Below are 15,831 nucleotides of genomic sequence, written 5' to 3' on the forward strand. Positions count from 1 at the left end.
TAACTAAGTTTCACTGGGCTTTCTCTTGGTGGGTTTGGTGGATATGATGGTAGGCATTCTCCCAGGTCTCACATGTATCTCTCCTCTAGGTACCTTCACACTGCCCTGTAATCAATCAAAGCTCTTTCCGTTGAAGGTGATGGTATTTTTGGGGGAAGATAGAAATCAGTCATGGGTCCGTCTGGAGCTGTATTCAACAATTGTGGAGATAAACACTACAAAGCCATCGCTGCGTCTGCCAGCATACCTGACCAGGAACAGCTCCCAAAAATATTCCTGTTTTGCCTATAAAAGTGAACATCTGGAAAACGACACAGGTAACCATTTCCCTTATTCTGTATGCAGGATGTAAATCTCAGTAGCAGTTCTTACTCTGTATGTATGGATTTTTGCACAGTACCACTTTTCTTGTATTTTATGTTGGGTGTAATTCTCAGTATCTGCTCTTATTCTGTATGTATGGACAGTGCACAGTACCACTTCTCTTGTCCTGTATGCTGGATGTAATTCTCAGTATCTGTTCTTATTCTGCATGTATGGACTCATGCACAGTACCACTTCTCTTGTCCTGTATGCTGGGTGTAATTCTCAGTATCTGTTCTTACCCTGTATGTATGGACTGTGCACATTACCACTTCTCATGTCCTGTATACTGGATGTAATTCTCAGTATTAGTTCTTATTCTGTATGTATGGACTGTGCACAGTACCACTTCTCTTGTCCTGTATGCTGGATGTAATTCTCAGTATCTGTTCTTATTCTGCATGTATGGACTCATGCACAGTACCACTTCTCTTGTCCTGTATGCTGGGTGTAATTCTCAGTATCTGTTCTTACCCTGTATGTATGGACTGTGCACAGTACCACTTCTCATGTCCTGTATACTGGATGTAATTCTCAGTATTAGTTCTTATTCTGTATGTATGGACTGTGCACAGTACCACTTCTCTTGTCCTGTATGCTGGATGTAATTCTCAGTATCTGTTCTTATTCTGCATGTATGGACTCATGCACAGTACCACTTCTCTTGTCCTGTATGCTGGGTGTAATTCTCAGTATCTGTTCTTACCCTGTATGTATGGACTGTGCACATTACCACTTCTCATGTCCTGTATGTTGGGTGTAATTCTCAGTATCAGTTCTTATTCTGTATGTATGGACTGTGCACAGTACCACTTCTCATGTCCTGTATACTGGATGTAATTCTCAGTATTAGTTCTTATTCTGTATGTATGGACTGTGCACAGTACCACTTCTCATGTCCTGTATGTTGGGTGTAATTCTCAGTATCTGTTCTTACTCTTTATGTATGGATTTTTGCACAGTACCACTTTTCTTGTATTTTATGTTGGGTGTAATTCTCAGTATCTGCTCTTATTCTGTATGTATGGACTGTGCACAGTACCACTTCTCTTGTCTTGTGTGTTGGGTATAATTCTCAGTATCTGTTATAAAGTTGGAATGGAAAGTTGATGGTACCACCTCTGCCTTGTAGTCCTTTGCCCCATGTAAGCTCCAAGTCCCAAACAAGGACTTACACGCAGCTTCTTCATTGTGCTCCCAGCAGTTGCTGGAGGCATTAAAGAGAACCCGTTGCCCCTCCCCCTGCACAGGTAATAGTTCTGTATTACAACCACGTCACATTGATAGCAGAGCTGGGAAATTTGTAGCTTCTACAAAGACAAAAAAAAATGAAAAGCCGTGAAAAGAAATTCATTTCAAAACAGTTTTGTAACATCCTCTTTAAATCCTCTTCCATGTAATTTTGTTTTTCACAAACTTCTTATTTTACGTGACCTATGACTATGACGTATCCGCCACCGTCTTCTCCTTTTTTATCTTTTCTTAGCAACTTTGTTCCATTACTTTCATATTGCAACACTCCCTTTTTCTATTTAAAGATTCCTTTTGTGCCGCAGACTGGCTGTTCCTGTAGATTTATTTGTGTCCCCTCCCTAAAAAAACACGCTTAGTCCTTCTTGAGATATTTTGTTGTCAAACCAAAGACGCTCGGGGTGTGACTAAGAGAAACGCAACACACCCCGGCAGTTCATTCCTAGGAAATCTCTTATCAGTAGAAAAACATAGAAATCAGTAAGGCTTTTCTTGCATCCCTTTGACCCTTGTTTAGAATGTCCATCAGGTTAACCAATTTCCAACCGCCCGCCGCAGTTTTACTGCAGCAGGCTGGCTCGACTGCGCGAACCGACGTAATACTACATCAGTTGCGCGCGTAGTGCTGGGGGGGGGGTGAGCGTGCACCACCGCGCTCCCGCCCGCACTAAGCAGCGGGGATGCCGATCCACAGGACCAGTGGCACCAATTGCCGCCGGGCACACGCGATTGTTCCCTGCTGAGAGAGAAGGACGGTCAGCTGTTGTAGACACATGTTACGAACCTCAGCGTAAAAAGGAATGAAACCGCCGTTTAGTGGATGTACCACCTTTGCAGCATGTACGAATTACCCCTGTAGCACACCAGCATACGAATAATCATCCAAAGAGAGCCCCAAACAATCGAACGGCTTTCTGTATAATAAATCCCCCTCCAAAAATGAGACAAAGCTCCGAGTTGAGGGTAAAAACAGGAACTGTTTATTACATTCCAAGACATACAGTTACACACAGCTAAGGGGCACTCCCCTTAGCCTTGCAAGGGGGGGGGATGAGACAAGGACCAACCAATGAGAACTGAACATTTGTAAATTTGAAACAGGCAGTCTTAATACACAACCCCTGCGGAGAGATGTCTAAAGCCCAGCTCAGGCTATTGTCTGTATCATGAATCCACACACTTAGACACAGGAACAGGAGGGGGGGGGGGGGGGGGGGATGGGCTGTAACATTACATTACATTAACTCAATGCCATGAGTCCTGCCATCTTCCTTTGTTCAGAGGATGAATAAAAAGGAAATAAAATGCAATAAAAGTGCAATGTCCCAAACTCATAGGAAAATGACACAAAGGGGTTTACAATCCAGGGACAGGGTGATCCGTCACACATAGTGACGGTTAGTACCGTCACAACACAGTTGACTGTTCTCTCTGAAATGATCACAGAGCCCATGTGATTCTTCTATATAGGATCAGGGCCGGTGCTTCCACTAGGCAAACTAGGCAGCCGCCTAGGGCGCATTGCCACCTAGGGGCGCAGCCAGGAGTCGGCACTCTCTCTTCATCATGAATGATTATTGTGAGCTGAGAGGAGAGGTGGTGGTAGGGGAGGAAGAAGGGGAAGAGAAAGATGCCAGGTGTCTTGGGCAGTGGCGGAACTATCAGGCCCTGGCTTTCCACCACTGTTGGAGGGGCCCCAAGAGGCAGGAATGGGGCCCACCAGAGTGCTGCCTGCATGATTATCCTCTTCGGCTTAAGCTGAACGGCCTTAACCCCAGCACTGGAGGGCGGAACCTTTACTGTGGCAGAAGCGACGAGGCACCGGAATGGTCTGAGGAGGTTGGTGATGAAGGACATGCGGAGTTCTCCGACTGCTGCTTTTCCCTCTACCAGGAGTCGGTTGGAGCTGTGGTGAGCACTGTGGTCCAGGAGAGGAGCGTCCTGGGAGAAGGAATCAGCAGGATCACTTGGAAGGAGGGCAGAGTGGGGGCCACTCTCTTCATACCGCCCAGTTAGTGTCCCCAGAACAGGGGATCGCTGTCCCTGGGTGTTACATGGAGCATCCCTGGTATGAAAGGGAATTAGGCTCAGCAGGTGTGCCATTGGGAATCAGAGTGACCAGGTATGACATGGAGGATAGGGGTCACCGGGTGTATCAGGAGTTTGGGGTCACCAGGTGTGCCATGAGGAATTGGGGTCCTTGGGTGTGCCATGGGGGATTGGGGTCCCCAAGTGTGACACGGAGTTACATCAGGGTCCCCAGGTGTGACATGCAGGAACATCAGGGTCCCCAACTGTGACATGGAAAAACATCAGGGTCTGACATAGAGGAACATTGGGGTCACTGAGTATGACAGCATGATATGGAGGAACACGGGGGTCCCTGGGTGTGACATGGAGGAACATCAGGGTCAGTGGGTATGATAGCATGGCATTGAGGAATATTGGGGTCCAAGGGTGTGACATGGAAAAACATCAAAGTCCCTGGGTGTAACACGGAGGGACATTAGGGTCCCCGGGTGTGACATGGAGGAATATGGGGGTCACTGGGTATGAAAGCATAACTTGGAGGAACCATCAGATCGGGGTCACTGGGTATGACATAGAGGAGTTTTTAACCCCTTCCCTTTTTTTTTTGGGGGGGGGGCGCAAGTAGCTGGTCTTGCCTAGGGCGTAAAATAGTCTAGCACCGGCCCTGTATAAGATCACAGGTCTCTATGGTCATTTCACAAGCCCCTCCCCCCCACAGTTAGTAAACACTCCCCTAGGCTTACATTTAACCCTTTGATCACCCCCTAGGTTACCCCTTCCCTGCCAGTATCATTATTACAGTAACAGTGCAGATTTTTAGCACTCATTACTGTAGTAAAGTCACTGGCCCCCTAAAAGTGTCAAAATTGTTGCAGTCCCGCTAAAAAACAGATCACTGCCATTACTATTAAAAAAAAATAAAAATGACATAAATCTTTCCCGTAGTTAGCAGACGCGATAACTTTTGCGAAAACCAATCAAAATACGCTTATTGCGATTTTTTTTTTTTTTTTCTACCAAAAATATGTAGCAGAATACAAATTGGCCTAAAAGGATGGAAAAATTAGATTTTTACATTTTTTGGGGAATGTTATATAGCAGAATGTGAAAATATTGTTTTTTTTTTTTTTCCAGAATTGTCACTCTCCGCACAGGTGATCAAATACCACCAAAAGAAAGCTCTATTTGTAGGGAAAAAGGACATCAATTTTATTTGGGTACAGCGTCGCACAACCGCGCAATTTTTCATTAAAATAACGCAGTGCCAAATCGCAAAAAATGGCCTGGTCATTTAGGGGGAAAATCCTCCCAGTCCAGAACTGGTTAAAGTGATTCTAAAGGAAAAATTAAACAAAAATAGTAAAAAAAAATATTATTAATAATAAAAAAACATGTTATACTTACCTACTCTGCAATGGTTTTCCAGAGAGCAGCCTGGATCTTCTTCTTTATAGGTCCCCCGTCAGAGGTCTTGGCTCCTCCCTCCTGCTGGGTTCCCCCAAAAGCAAGCCTCTTGCTATGGGGGGACTCGAGCAGGCTCACTTTCAAGCCATGCTCTGTGTGTCAATTCCGTGGCTTAGCCCCGCCCCCGCTCTCTTCTCATTGACTCACTGGCTGTGATTGACAGCAACAGGAGCCAATGGTTCCTGCTTCTGTGTGAGCTAAAGAGGAGAGAGAGAGACCCCGGAGAGCTGCTTCTCTCTTACACATTGCATGATCAAGATGGGGCTCAGGTAAGTATTGGGGGGCCTGGGGGGGGGGCTGCACCCAGAAGGTTTTTTACCTTAATGCTTAGAATTCATTAGGGTCAAAACCCTTAAACCCTTAGAACCACTTTAATACTAGAAAAGTATTCAGCAGTAGGGATGAATCTATGTTTGGACTGAATTGTGCTTGTTCTGAAGTTCAGCAAATGGCAAAACTAAATGGGTGTTGATGTCAAGGGGGACCCCACACAAAAAAGAAGAAAAAAAAGCTGATTTTATACTGGATATAAGGAGGGAACCCAACTCAAAGAACAAGAAAAAAAGTGTAGGGTCATCCTCAAAATCCATACCAGACCTTTTTCTGAGCATGGAGCCCCCCCTTCCTTCCTGAACCATACCAGGCCACATGTCCTCAACACTGTGCTAGAGGAGATCCCAACCAGCGAAGCACCTTATCCCCATATTGATAAGGACAAGGGCCTTTTACCCATTACCTTAGCCCGGTGATCATAGGGGGTCTATGGGTGGGGGGCTTATTTGGATTTGGAAGCTGCCTTTCACTGCTCCTCACCCAGAGAGCCCAAATCTTGTTTCCAGCTTTCATCACACCTTAAATCACAGGTGTCAAACACAAGGCCCGCGGGCCGAATCCGGCCCTCCAGGCCATTTTATGTGGCCCTCGCACCTCTCCTGTAGTTGCAGGAGAGCTCAAGTCCTTCTCCAGACCTTATACTTTCTGCTTTCCAGCAATGCCTCCAGCTTCTTCCCAGCAGTAGCACAAGGTAAGGGAGGTGCACTGTGATGTAAGGGAGGGTGGGGGACTCAACTTTTGATGGTGGAGAGGCTCTTGACGTCTTATGTAAGGGTAGGGGATGCTCTTGACATCTAGTCTTACAGATACAACCGGCCCTTTTGAGGGCAATCATAATGTTGATGCGGCCCGCAATCAAATTGAGTTTGACACCCCTGCCTTAAATGGACTCTGGCACTATTAGCAGTCAAAAGATCCTCAATGAGACCCTTCTTTATCAATGTCAATGCAACCATTGTTAGCACTCGAGATGGAATATACTTCAAAGGAACAGTGTGAGAATGTCCCTGCAGGGTGTGCCGAAGCTGCAAATATTGGAAAAATGATTGTTTAGATAACTAAAATTGTTCTAATAGAGACTGACAGGGAAGTAAAATACTGTTATCATATAACTGATAAATGAAGAGAATGCCAGCCTGTTTCCAGCTCCCAAATCCCTTCAATTTGGATAGATCGGGAAAACTTCGAATGATTCCAAATTGGGGCATATTGCATTTTTTCATTTTCGCTTTAAGCATTAATAAAAACGCTGTTCCCCATTAAACTGATTATACATTTTTTTATTCATGGGTAAATTTGATATTTCAAGTTTACCTGTCTACTTTCAGCTGCTCTGTTGAAAAAAAAAAAAAGCCTTCCTTCTTTCATGTTCCTGTTTCTGTTTCAGTCAGACAGTTTAAAGGCAAACAGCTTCTGCTATGCGGCTAATTTAAAGCGGAGTTCCGGCCACAGAAACAAAATTTCAACATACATACCCCCGGGACAGTCAGGGCTAGTGCATTCCACAATGGCTAGCCTCTGATCTGTCCCGGTTCGCACTTACCTTTTAGAAGAAATACTTACTTTTAAAATTTCTTCTCCAGCGCTGCCATCTCAGGTGTGGGCAGCTTGAAGCCAGCGCGATCCTCTTCTGCGTCCTCTTCCGTCCTCTTCGGTCCCACGATGCACTGCACCGGCCCCACCGTCACTTCCGGGGCCGCAGCGCCATCCCTGCAATGCTTCTGGGCATGCCCAGAAGCTGTTTAGCAAGGTATGACGCGCCTGCACCGGAACTGACGTCTGGGCCGGTGCAGGTGCATTGATTCCTGGGAGCGATGACGTTCAGCTCCTAGGAATCATTGCAAAGCGGAAGTGACGGCGCGGGCCGTGCGGCCGAGGGAGGAAGTGGAAGGAAGGTGAGTATTTTTTTTCTGCAATTACAAGGTAAGTAAAAAAAAAAAAAAATCCTAACTACCCATTTCTTTTTCAGGTGACCTATAGCAAGCGGATGGCCCAAAATCGACTATGTCGATTTTGTGGCCGGAACTCCACTTTAATGCACGGTCATTGGTGCAACATGTATTCAATTTGTATTTTTGAAATAAAGATTCTGTTACACATTTAAAAACATTTTATTAGAAAATCCACCATGCTTTGCTTGTGTGAAATATCAGTTAAACTGTATGTCCAGGCCAAACATTTTTCTTAGTTTCTCTCCCTACTAACCATAACCCAAAGGGCAGTCCCCCAACTCCCTGTGCCATTTGTTTAACAATCCCTTGCCTATTAGCCTAGAAAATGGACAAAACTCATTTCTAAGATTTATCTCCCAATGATGTCAAGTTAACCAAACCCACTCCAAACTGAGCCCAGGTTCATTTGACTCACCCCTATTAGGTTTGGGATATGAGTCTTCGCTGTTTCCACATGTAAGTACAACCTGAGAGTCTCCAAGTTCCTGCGGCACTCACTTCCTAAGTGTACTTTCACAGTTTCTCTTAGTATTAACCCAGAAACTTTCAGTTTCCAATTAGAAGGAAACAACAGCAAAAAATTTGAATCTTCTCTCCAGTTTCAGGAGCTGAGCAGGTGGGCCGTATAAAGGATAGCTGGATTGCTGTACACAGCGTATCTCAATCCCCAGTCGGTCCCCGGTGAGGGCCGGAGCTCTCTTCAGCACCTACCTCTTCCTATCCAAGATGGGGCACTGCTCCTATCTTAACCCCCATTAAAGCCGAGTTCCGGCCACAGAATCGTTTTTTTTTTTTAAATACTTACTAAATAGTGATCCACCGCCCTTCATACATCCGCTAATCTGGTTTTACACAGTTTAATAAGTGATTTGCAATCATAAATAGGGATGATCGAACGGTTCGGGTCGATCATCGGTTCGACTCGAACATTTTCTGTTCGAATTCGGCCACCAGAACTGTCCAAAATGCAATGGGAGAGGAACTGGGCTTTAAAAGCCCGTGATTGGACCAGAAACGTCAGTAAAAGTCAATTGAGGGGGCAGGAGGATGCTAGGAATGTGATTGGAGTGACTACGGGGTCCAGAGGCCAATCAGTAGTGAATACGCCCCCCAGTATATAACATAGCCCCGCCAAATCTCTAGCACTGTAATAGAGAGGCTGTGGAATAGAGTGGAAGCATTTGTGTTACTCCTGCTGCTCCAGTGTCATTTTGCAATTATTAGTGTGAGAAAAGGGATATCTAGTGTAGTTAGGGTACTAAATACCACTATAGTTAGATTCAATAATCTAGTTTCTGTAGGGAAAGTGTTAAGTGTCAGGGTGACCGTAATGTAGTTTAGGGTGAACTGACTCTGACTGCTATGCCAGGGTGACCAAACTCATCAATGTCAGGGTAACCGCCAGAAAAAAAAGATAATTTTTCTTAGAATTTTTAGTAGAGCAGGGATGGGGTTCCGCTCCTTTCACACCTGGGCATTTTTGTTTCAGGCGTTTATTGGGCTTTTTTGTGGATGTCTTTGGAGGCAGGCACGACATCTGAACTTCTGTATAGGGGTATATATACACACACACACATATATATATACACATACACACATATAGGTGTGGAAGGAGCGGAACCCCATCCCTGCACTACTGAAATAATTTCAGTAGAGCAGGGATGGGGTTCCGCTCCTTTCACACCTGGGCATTTTTGTTTCAGGTGTTTATTGGCCATTTTTTGGGCATCTTTGGAGGCAGGCATGACATCTGTACTGCTGTATAGGGGTATATATATATATATATAAATATATGTATATATATATATATATATATGTATGTATGTATGTGTGTGTGTATGTGTGTATATATATATATATATATATATATATATATAAGAGACATCAGAATCTCCGCTGTCGTCACTTTCTGTACCTGATAATGAATTTTCCCATGAAACGCTATTGCTCAGTTCTTCAAGTGACTCAGTTTCGCTGTTTTCCAGTTCGTCTAAAAGTGCTTTTGCACAAAAAAGAACGCTTTTTGGACACCATGGTCGTTCTCTATATTCCAGGCACAAAGAACTGGAAACGCACAGGCCGGGCACCGGAAAAGTCACCAGGTGAAATCCTGTGGTGAAATGGGATGATACAGTGTAATACAGTGGATCACAACTTTGTATCATCTCATTTAGTGTATTTACACTTTTGAATTTGCCGCCGGTTCCACCCCCCTGCGTCGCCAACGCTGGCAGGGAAGGGAACTGGAAGACAGGTGCCGGCATCAGCCGAGCACACAGCGGGAAGACAGGGGGGGAGGACGGCGGGGGAAAATGTCAGGGGAGGACAGCGGGAGTACAGCGGGGGAGGACGGCGGAAGGACAGTGGGAGGACGGTGGGAGGACGGTGGGAGGACGGCGGGAGGACAGCGGGAGGATGGCGGGGAATCGCAAGGGAAGATGAGTTTTAAAAAGTAAACAACATATTTCCATACAAAACAATGTACCGCTTTTAGCACAGAAATCCTGACATGACTCTCCGCCAGGGAGGTTAAGCTTTGACAATAAAACCCAGAAGCTGATTGGTTGCTGTGCACATCTACACCAGATTCTGTGTGCACCAGTTTTAGTAAATCTCCCCCATTATGGGAACACCTGTGTGAATGCTTGAGGTATTCACAAAGCTAATTTTTTTAACCCCCCTTTGCACCGGCTTTGCCGGCCCTTTAGGCAGTTTGGCACTCCGGGGGGTGGGGCGGGGCTTGTGACCATGTGACCGTCCTGATTGGCTGTCATGACAGTCACATGATCAGAAAATTCACGATTGTAAGAAGCAATTGGGAGCTTTTCAGGGAGCCGCCGGTCACTGTCCCGTGAGCGTGCAGGGCGTGCGCTCTCGGCACAGCTCTATCAGCACCAATGCACGCAAATATGCAGCCCCTCAGTGCCAAGGTCGGGCCGCTCAGAGGCGGTATATTTGTGTACAATGGGCACCTAGAGTATTTTCTATAATATCCAGCTTCATCTAGTGGGCATAATGCAGTATTTCCCTGGTTGCAGTATTTTAGGAAAATACCACATTATGGGCACCGGATGGAGCTGATAATCAGAGAAAATACTTATATTAGACATTTTATGGGGATTATTCGCACAGTGATTTTTTTTATTTTTTTTTGTAGGGATGGACACAATAGTGTGAAGGGGCTTAAAGCCCCGTACACACGCACAGATTGTTGGCCGTAAATTGTTGGCCAACGTCCGATCTGCCGATTGTCGGCTTGTTAGTATGATGCTTCCGACAACCAACTGCGAATTTTCGGCCGAAAAAAAATCTGGTGTGCATGCTATAAAATTTTTGTTGGCCAACAAAGAAGGGCCGATTGTTCCTCAGTCAGTACAGATTTCGGCCGACAAAAATCAGATGAGCAAGACTGGGCATGCTCAGAGAAGAAAAAACACACTGAAAGTAAACCAGAACATGACATCACTTCTGAAGTAGATTTTTGTTGGCCAACAAAAGTCCAGTGCAAGTCTAGAGCACATTTCAACCAACAAACACTGGACAAAAGTTGGCCGATCAGTTGGCCAACAATCTATGCGTGTGTACGGGGCTGAAAGCCCCGTACACACGTACTGATCGTCGGCCGACCGATCGGCCGTCTTTTGTCCCCGGGCTGTCCTGTCCACTGAAAAGTGCAAAAGACTGCACATGAATTTTGTCCACCGACTGCAGAAGTGATGTCATGTGATGGTTAACTTTCCGTGTGTTTTTTCTTCTCTGAGCATGCCCAGTCTTGCAAATCTGCTGTCTGTCGGCCGAATTCTGTACTGACTGGCGAACAATCGGCCGTTCTGGTGTTGGCATACAAAAATTTTAATGCTTGCACGACAGATTCTGTTCAGCCGAAAGTGCGTTGTCGGCTGTCGGAAGCATCATACTAACAAACCGAAAATCGGCCGATCGGTCGTCGGCCGAATCTTTTCGACAATCTGCACGTGTGTACGGGCCTTAAGAATCCCGTCAGTCTTTAACGATTTGCTGACCAGACGCCGCCTATATACGCCGGCAGGTTCCCACGAATCTCCGTTCCTGTACCGTACCTGTGCTGCCTGACACCCGCGATCGCTCCCTGTTCTCTCAGGAATCAATACAGAGTGCCTGTGATTCTCCCATTTAGGAACACAGTTCTCTGTACTGATTTCACAAGCCCACCCCCCCCCCCCCACAGTTAGAAAACACCCCCTAGGCTCACATTTAACCCTTTGATCGCCCCTGGGTTCACCCCTTCCCTGCCAGTGTCATTATTACAGTAACAGTGCATATTTTTAGCACTAATTACTGTAGTAATGTCACTGGTCCCCCCAAAAGTGTCAAAAATGTCAGTTAGGGGTCCGATCTGTTCGCTGCAATATCGCAGTCCCGCTAAAAATCACTGATCCCCGCCATTACCAGTAAAAAAAAATAAAAATGACATAAATCTTTCCCCTAGTTTGTAGACACGATAACTTTTGCACAAACAAAAAAGGCTTATTGGGATTTTTTTTCCAAAAATATGTTGCAGAAAACAAATTGACCTAAAATAATGAAAAAATTCGATTTTACATTTTTTTTTGGGGGGGGGGGGGGGGAATGTTATATAGCAGAATGTGTCGCTTTTTTTTGTTTATAGCGCAAAAAATAAAAATCGCAGAGGTGATCAAATACCACCAAAAGAAAGCTCTATTTGTGGGGAAAAAGGACGTCAATTGTATTTGGGTACAGCGTTGCACGACTGCGCAATTGTCAGTTAAAGTAACACAGTGCCGAATCGCAAAAAATGGCCTGGTTATTAAGGGGGAAAATCCTTCTGGTCCAGAAGTGGTTAAATTACCTGATTAATTGTAATAGCGCTTGATAAATTTAGTGAAGCTCACCTAGATCTCTGTACATTGCACAGCCCAGGACCGGCACACAGCAGCCGTATTTACAGAGAGGTTATTAGATGTGATACCGGATAGTCACTGGGTCAGGTCAGCAGCTTCAGGCACTTTCACATCCCCAATTCTGACTATTTTCTCTATGATTCAGCAAGCAAGAAGTCAGAATGCTGTAAAAGGCACATTCTGCAGAGACGTGATTGTGATCAGTCAGGACGCTGGATGCTCGCTGGCTGAAATGCTATGACAGACGTAAGAAGAAGAATTGACTAATGCTGAGCTTTTCTGGAAAATGTACATTATGCTGACTCTCTTGGCTTCTGTCTGAGTCAATGTCCCATGACACCATCCCTGACAAAATTTGTTTTCAATTCTAGTTTACTTTCTATTCCATTCCTTCATTTTCTATTCTGTTGTTTTATATTCTATTCTATTTTTTTTCTTTTCTATTGTACTCTATTCTTTTCTATTCTATTATGTTTGATTCTATTCTATTCTTTTTGAAATTCAAATTTCAGGAGATGGCCATAATTTTTTCCATTTTATTCTATTCTATTCAAATCTATTCTATTTTATTTCTATTCTATTCCATTCTATTCTATTCTAGTCTTTTCAATTCTATTCTATTCTGTTTTCTTCTATTTTATTCTATTTGAAATTCCAGTTTCAGGTTACATAGTTAATCAGGTTAAAAAAAAGAAAAAGGGGGGGAGGGGAATACGAAAGGATTGGAATAAAAAGTACATAGGACAAATGGCATATAGTATAACATGGGTAAAATCACATGATGGGTGGACAAATCCACAACGTAATAATAGTATTATAATAGCCAGTTGCCACCATCCCTGGTACGGAAATAAAATTAAAAAGGGAGCGAGGGGGAAATTGGGACTTTGTGTGAAGTGTGTGAAGACGATCTGTCCACCTATCATGTGATTTTACCCATGTTATACTATGTGCCAATTGTCCTACATACTTTTTTTTTTCCTATCCTTTCCTACTCCCCCCCCCCTTTTTCTTTGAATAATAGGAATAGAGGCACTAATGCCTCGTACACACGCATCGATTATTGGCCGGGAATTTTCGGCCAACGTCCGATCGGCCGATTTTCGGCTTGTTAGTATGATGCTTTCGACAACCGACTCCGACTTTTCGGCCGAATAAAATCTGGTGTGCAGACTATAAAATTTTTGTTGGCGGTCAACACAACGGCCGATTTTCCATCAGTCAGTACAGATTTCGGCAGACAAAAATCTGATGAGCAAGACTGGGCATGCTCAGAGAAGAAAAAACACACGGAAAGTAAACCAGCACATGACATCACTTCTGAAGTAGATTTTTGTTGGCCGAGAAAATAAAAAGACACAAGTCCATCTAGTTTAACCAAAAAACAAAACAAAAAAAAACATACAATTAATTTTATTTATTTCAGGTACTTATATAGCACTATCAATTTATGCAGTGATTTACATATACATTCACATCAGTCCCTACCCTCAAGGAACTTACAATCCAAGGTCCTTAACACTCACATTCATACATATACATAGTAGGGCCAATTTAGACAGGATCCAATTAACCTTCCAGCATGTCTTTGGAGGGTGGGAGGAGACCGGAGTGCCCGGAGGAAACCCACGCAGGCACAGGGAGAACAAGCAAACTCCAGGCAGTGTCAAGGTTGGGATTTGAATCAGTGACCCTTTTTGCTGCTAGGTGAAAGTGCCAACCACTACACCACAGTGCCACCCAATCCTATATATATATATATATATATATATACACAATCCCAGGGGCATAACTACAGGGGTTGCAAGGGTTGCAATTGCAACCGGGCCCCATGCTCCAGGGGGTCTGTGCGGCTCTCCTGTACACCTGGATAGGAGGGGGGCCGGGGGCGTCATGTAGAAAAATCACTGTCCTCCTTTTTCCTCCTTTAGCTGCAGGAAGAAAATGGGGAAGATTGGTTCCTCTGTATGCTGCCCCCACCACTCCTCCTATACAGTTCTCTTGTGTTCTGCTGTCTCTGGGCTCCTGTGTGGCCCCCTGGTTCCCCCCCCCCCCCCACTGTGCTGCCGGCTGCTGCAGGGGATGTGTCACATTAGAGAACCAGGAAGGGGTCGGGAAATATGTAATTTACCAGCTCCTTCCTTTTCTGAATAGACAGAGTCATAGTCAGTGACATTGTAAAAAAATGAAATAAAATGATAAAAAATAATACAATTAAAATACCAAAAAAAACTACTGACACCAGTGGGTGAACTTCCAGGATCGCAAAGGTCACACTTGCGACCGGGCCCTGGCATTCCACCACCATGAGGAGGCCCCAAAATGGTAGGAAGGGGGGCCACTGCAGAACTTGTTAAAGGGTCCCGCTGTGGGACCGTAATAAAGGGCCCCACAATGAGAGTAAAGAGCCCCAGGATCAGTGAGAAGAGCCCCAGGCTTGAAGGGAAGGGGCCCTAAAAGTTCTAGTTACGCCTCTGCGCCTGTCCATTCTCATCCGATCCCATCCAATCCGATCCGCCAGATGGATGGAAAATAGGGTTTCATGGACAGGATCGGACTCGTGTAGCAGCGGGTGTCAGTGGAGATGTCTCCGCTGCCCCACATAGAGATGCATGGAGCATCGATCAGGTCCGCCTGAAAAACTGACAGGCAGATCGGATCGGATCGCCCGTGTGAAAGGGGCCTAAAGGAAACAAACTGTACGACATTTCACAATTTCTGCTTTGAGGCACCTGGAATTTAGCTGATTTAAAATGAAAGTTCTTTTTTTTTACTTCTCATTTGCATGTTTGCTGCAGCAGACTTTGGGGGTTGCTTTACTAAAACCAGAGAGTGCAAAATGTGGTGCAGCTGTGCATGGAGCCAATCAGCTTCTAACCTCAGCTTGTTCAATTAAGCTTTGGCAATAAAACCTGGAAGCTGATTGGATTCTACGCAGAGCCGCACCAGATTTTGCACTCTCCGGTTTTAATAAATCAACCCCCATTGTGTGCAAACTCATGAACAAACTTTTTGGGTCCTTTCACACGGGTGGTCCGTGTGTCCGTTTGCGGATGAAAAACTGACTTAATCTATGTCTATGGGATTGCGGACGTTAGCGGATGACCATCCGCTGACATCCGATTTGCGTCCATTCCGTTCAGTTACGTTTTTCCTGACCAGGGCCTATTCTGCGATTCGGCACTGCGTGACTTTAACGGACAATTGCGCAATCGTGCGACGCTGTACCCGAATGAAATCGAACCTCCTTTTTTTCCCACAAATAGAGCTTTCTTTTGGTGGTATTTGATCACCTGTGCGATTTTTACTTTTTGCGCTATAAACAAAAAAAGAGCGACAATTTTGCAAAAATAACAATATTTTTCACATTTTTTAATAGGAAATCCCCCCCCCCCCCCCAAAAATGTAAAAGTTAAATTTTTTTAAGATTTTAGGCCAATTTGTTTTATGCTACATATGTTTGGTAAAAAAAAAATCGCAAAAAGCGTATTTTGATTGGTTTGCGCAAAAGTTATTGCATTTACTAACTAAGGGAA

At 44.7% G+C, this 15,831-nt stretch overlaps 1 protein-coding gene across 1 annotated transcript in view; it reads left to right on the forward strand.

The window, feature by feature from the left end:
• Positions 1-15,831, forward strand: part of CD19 (CD19 molecule) — an 85,437-nt gene that overhangs the window by 30,490 nt on the left and 39,116 nt on the right. The window contains exon 2 of the mRNA XM_082262300.1: positions 90-317. Within this exon, the coding sequence (XP_082118426.1) occupies positions 90-317 (228 nt within the window). The remainder of the gene's footprint in view (positions 1-89; positions 318-15,831) is intronic.

The sequence above is a fragment of the Pelophylax lessonae genome (assembly GCF_965119305.1).
Source record: "Pelophylax lessonae genome assembly, chromosome: 6".
NCBI classification, from domain to species: Eukaryota; Metazoa; Chordata; class Amphibia; order Anura; family Ranidae; genus Pelophylax; species Pelophylax lessonae.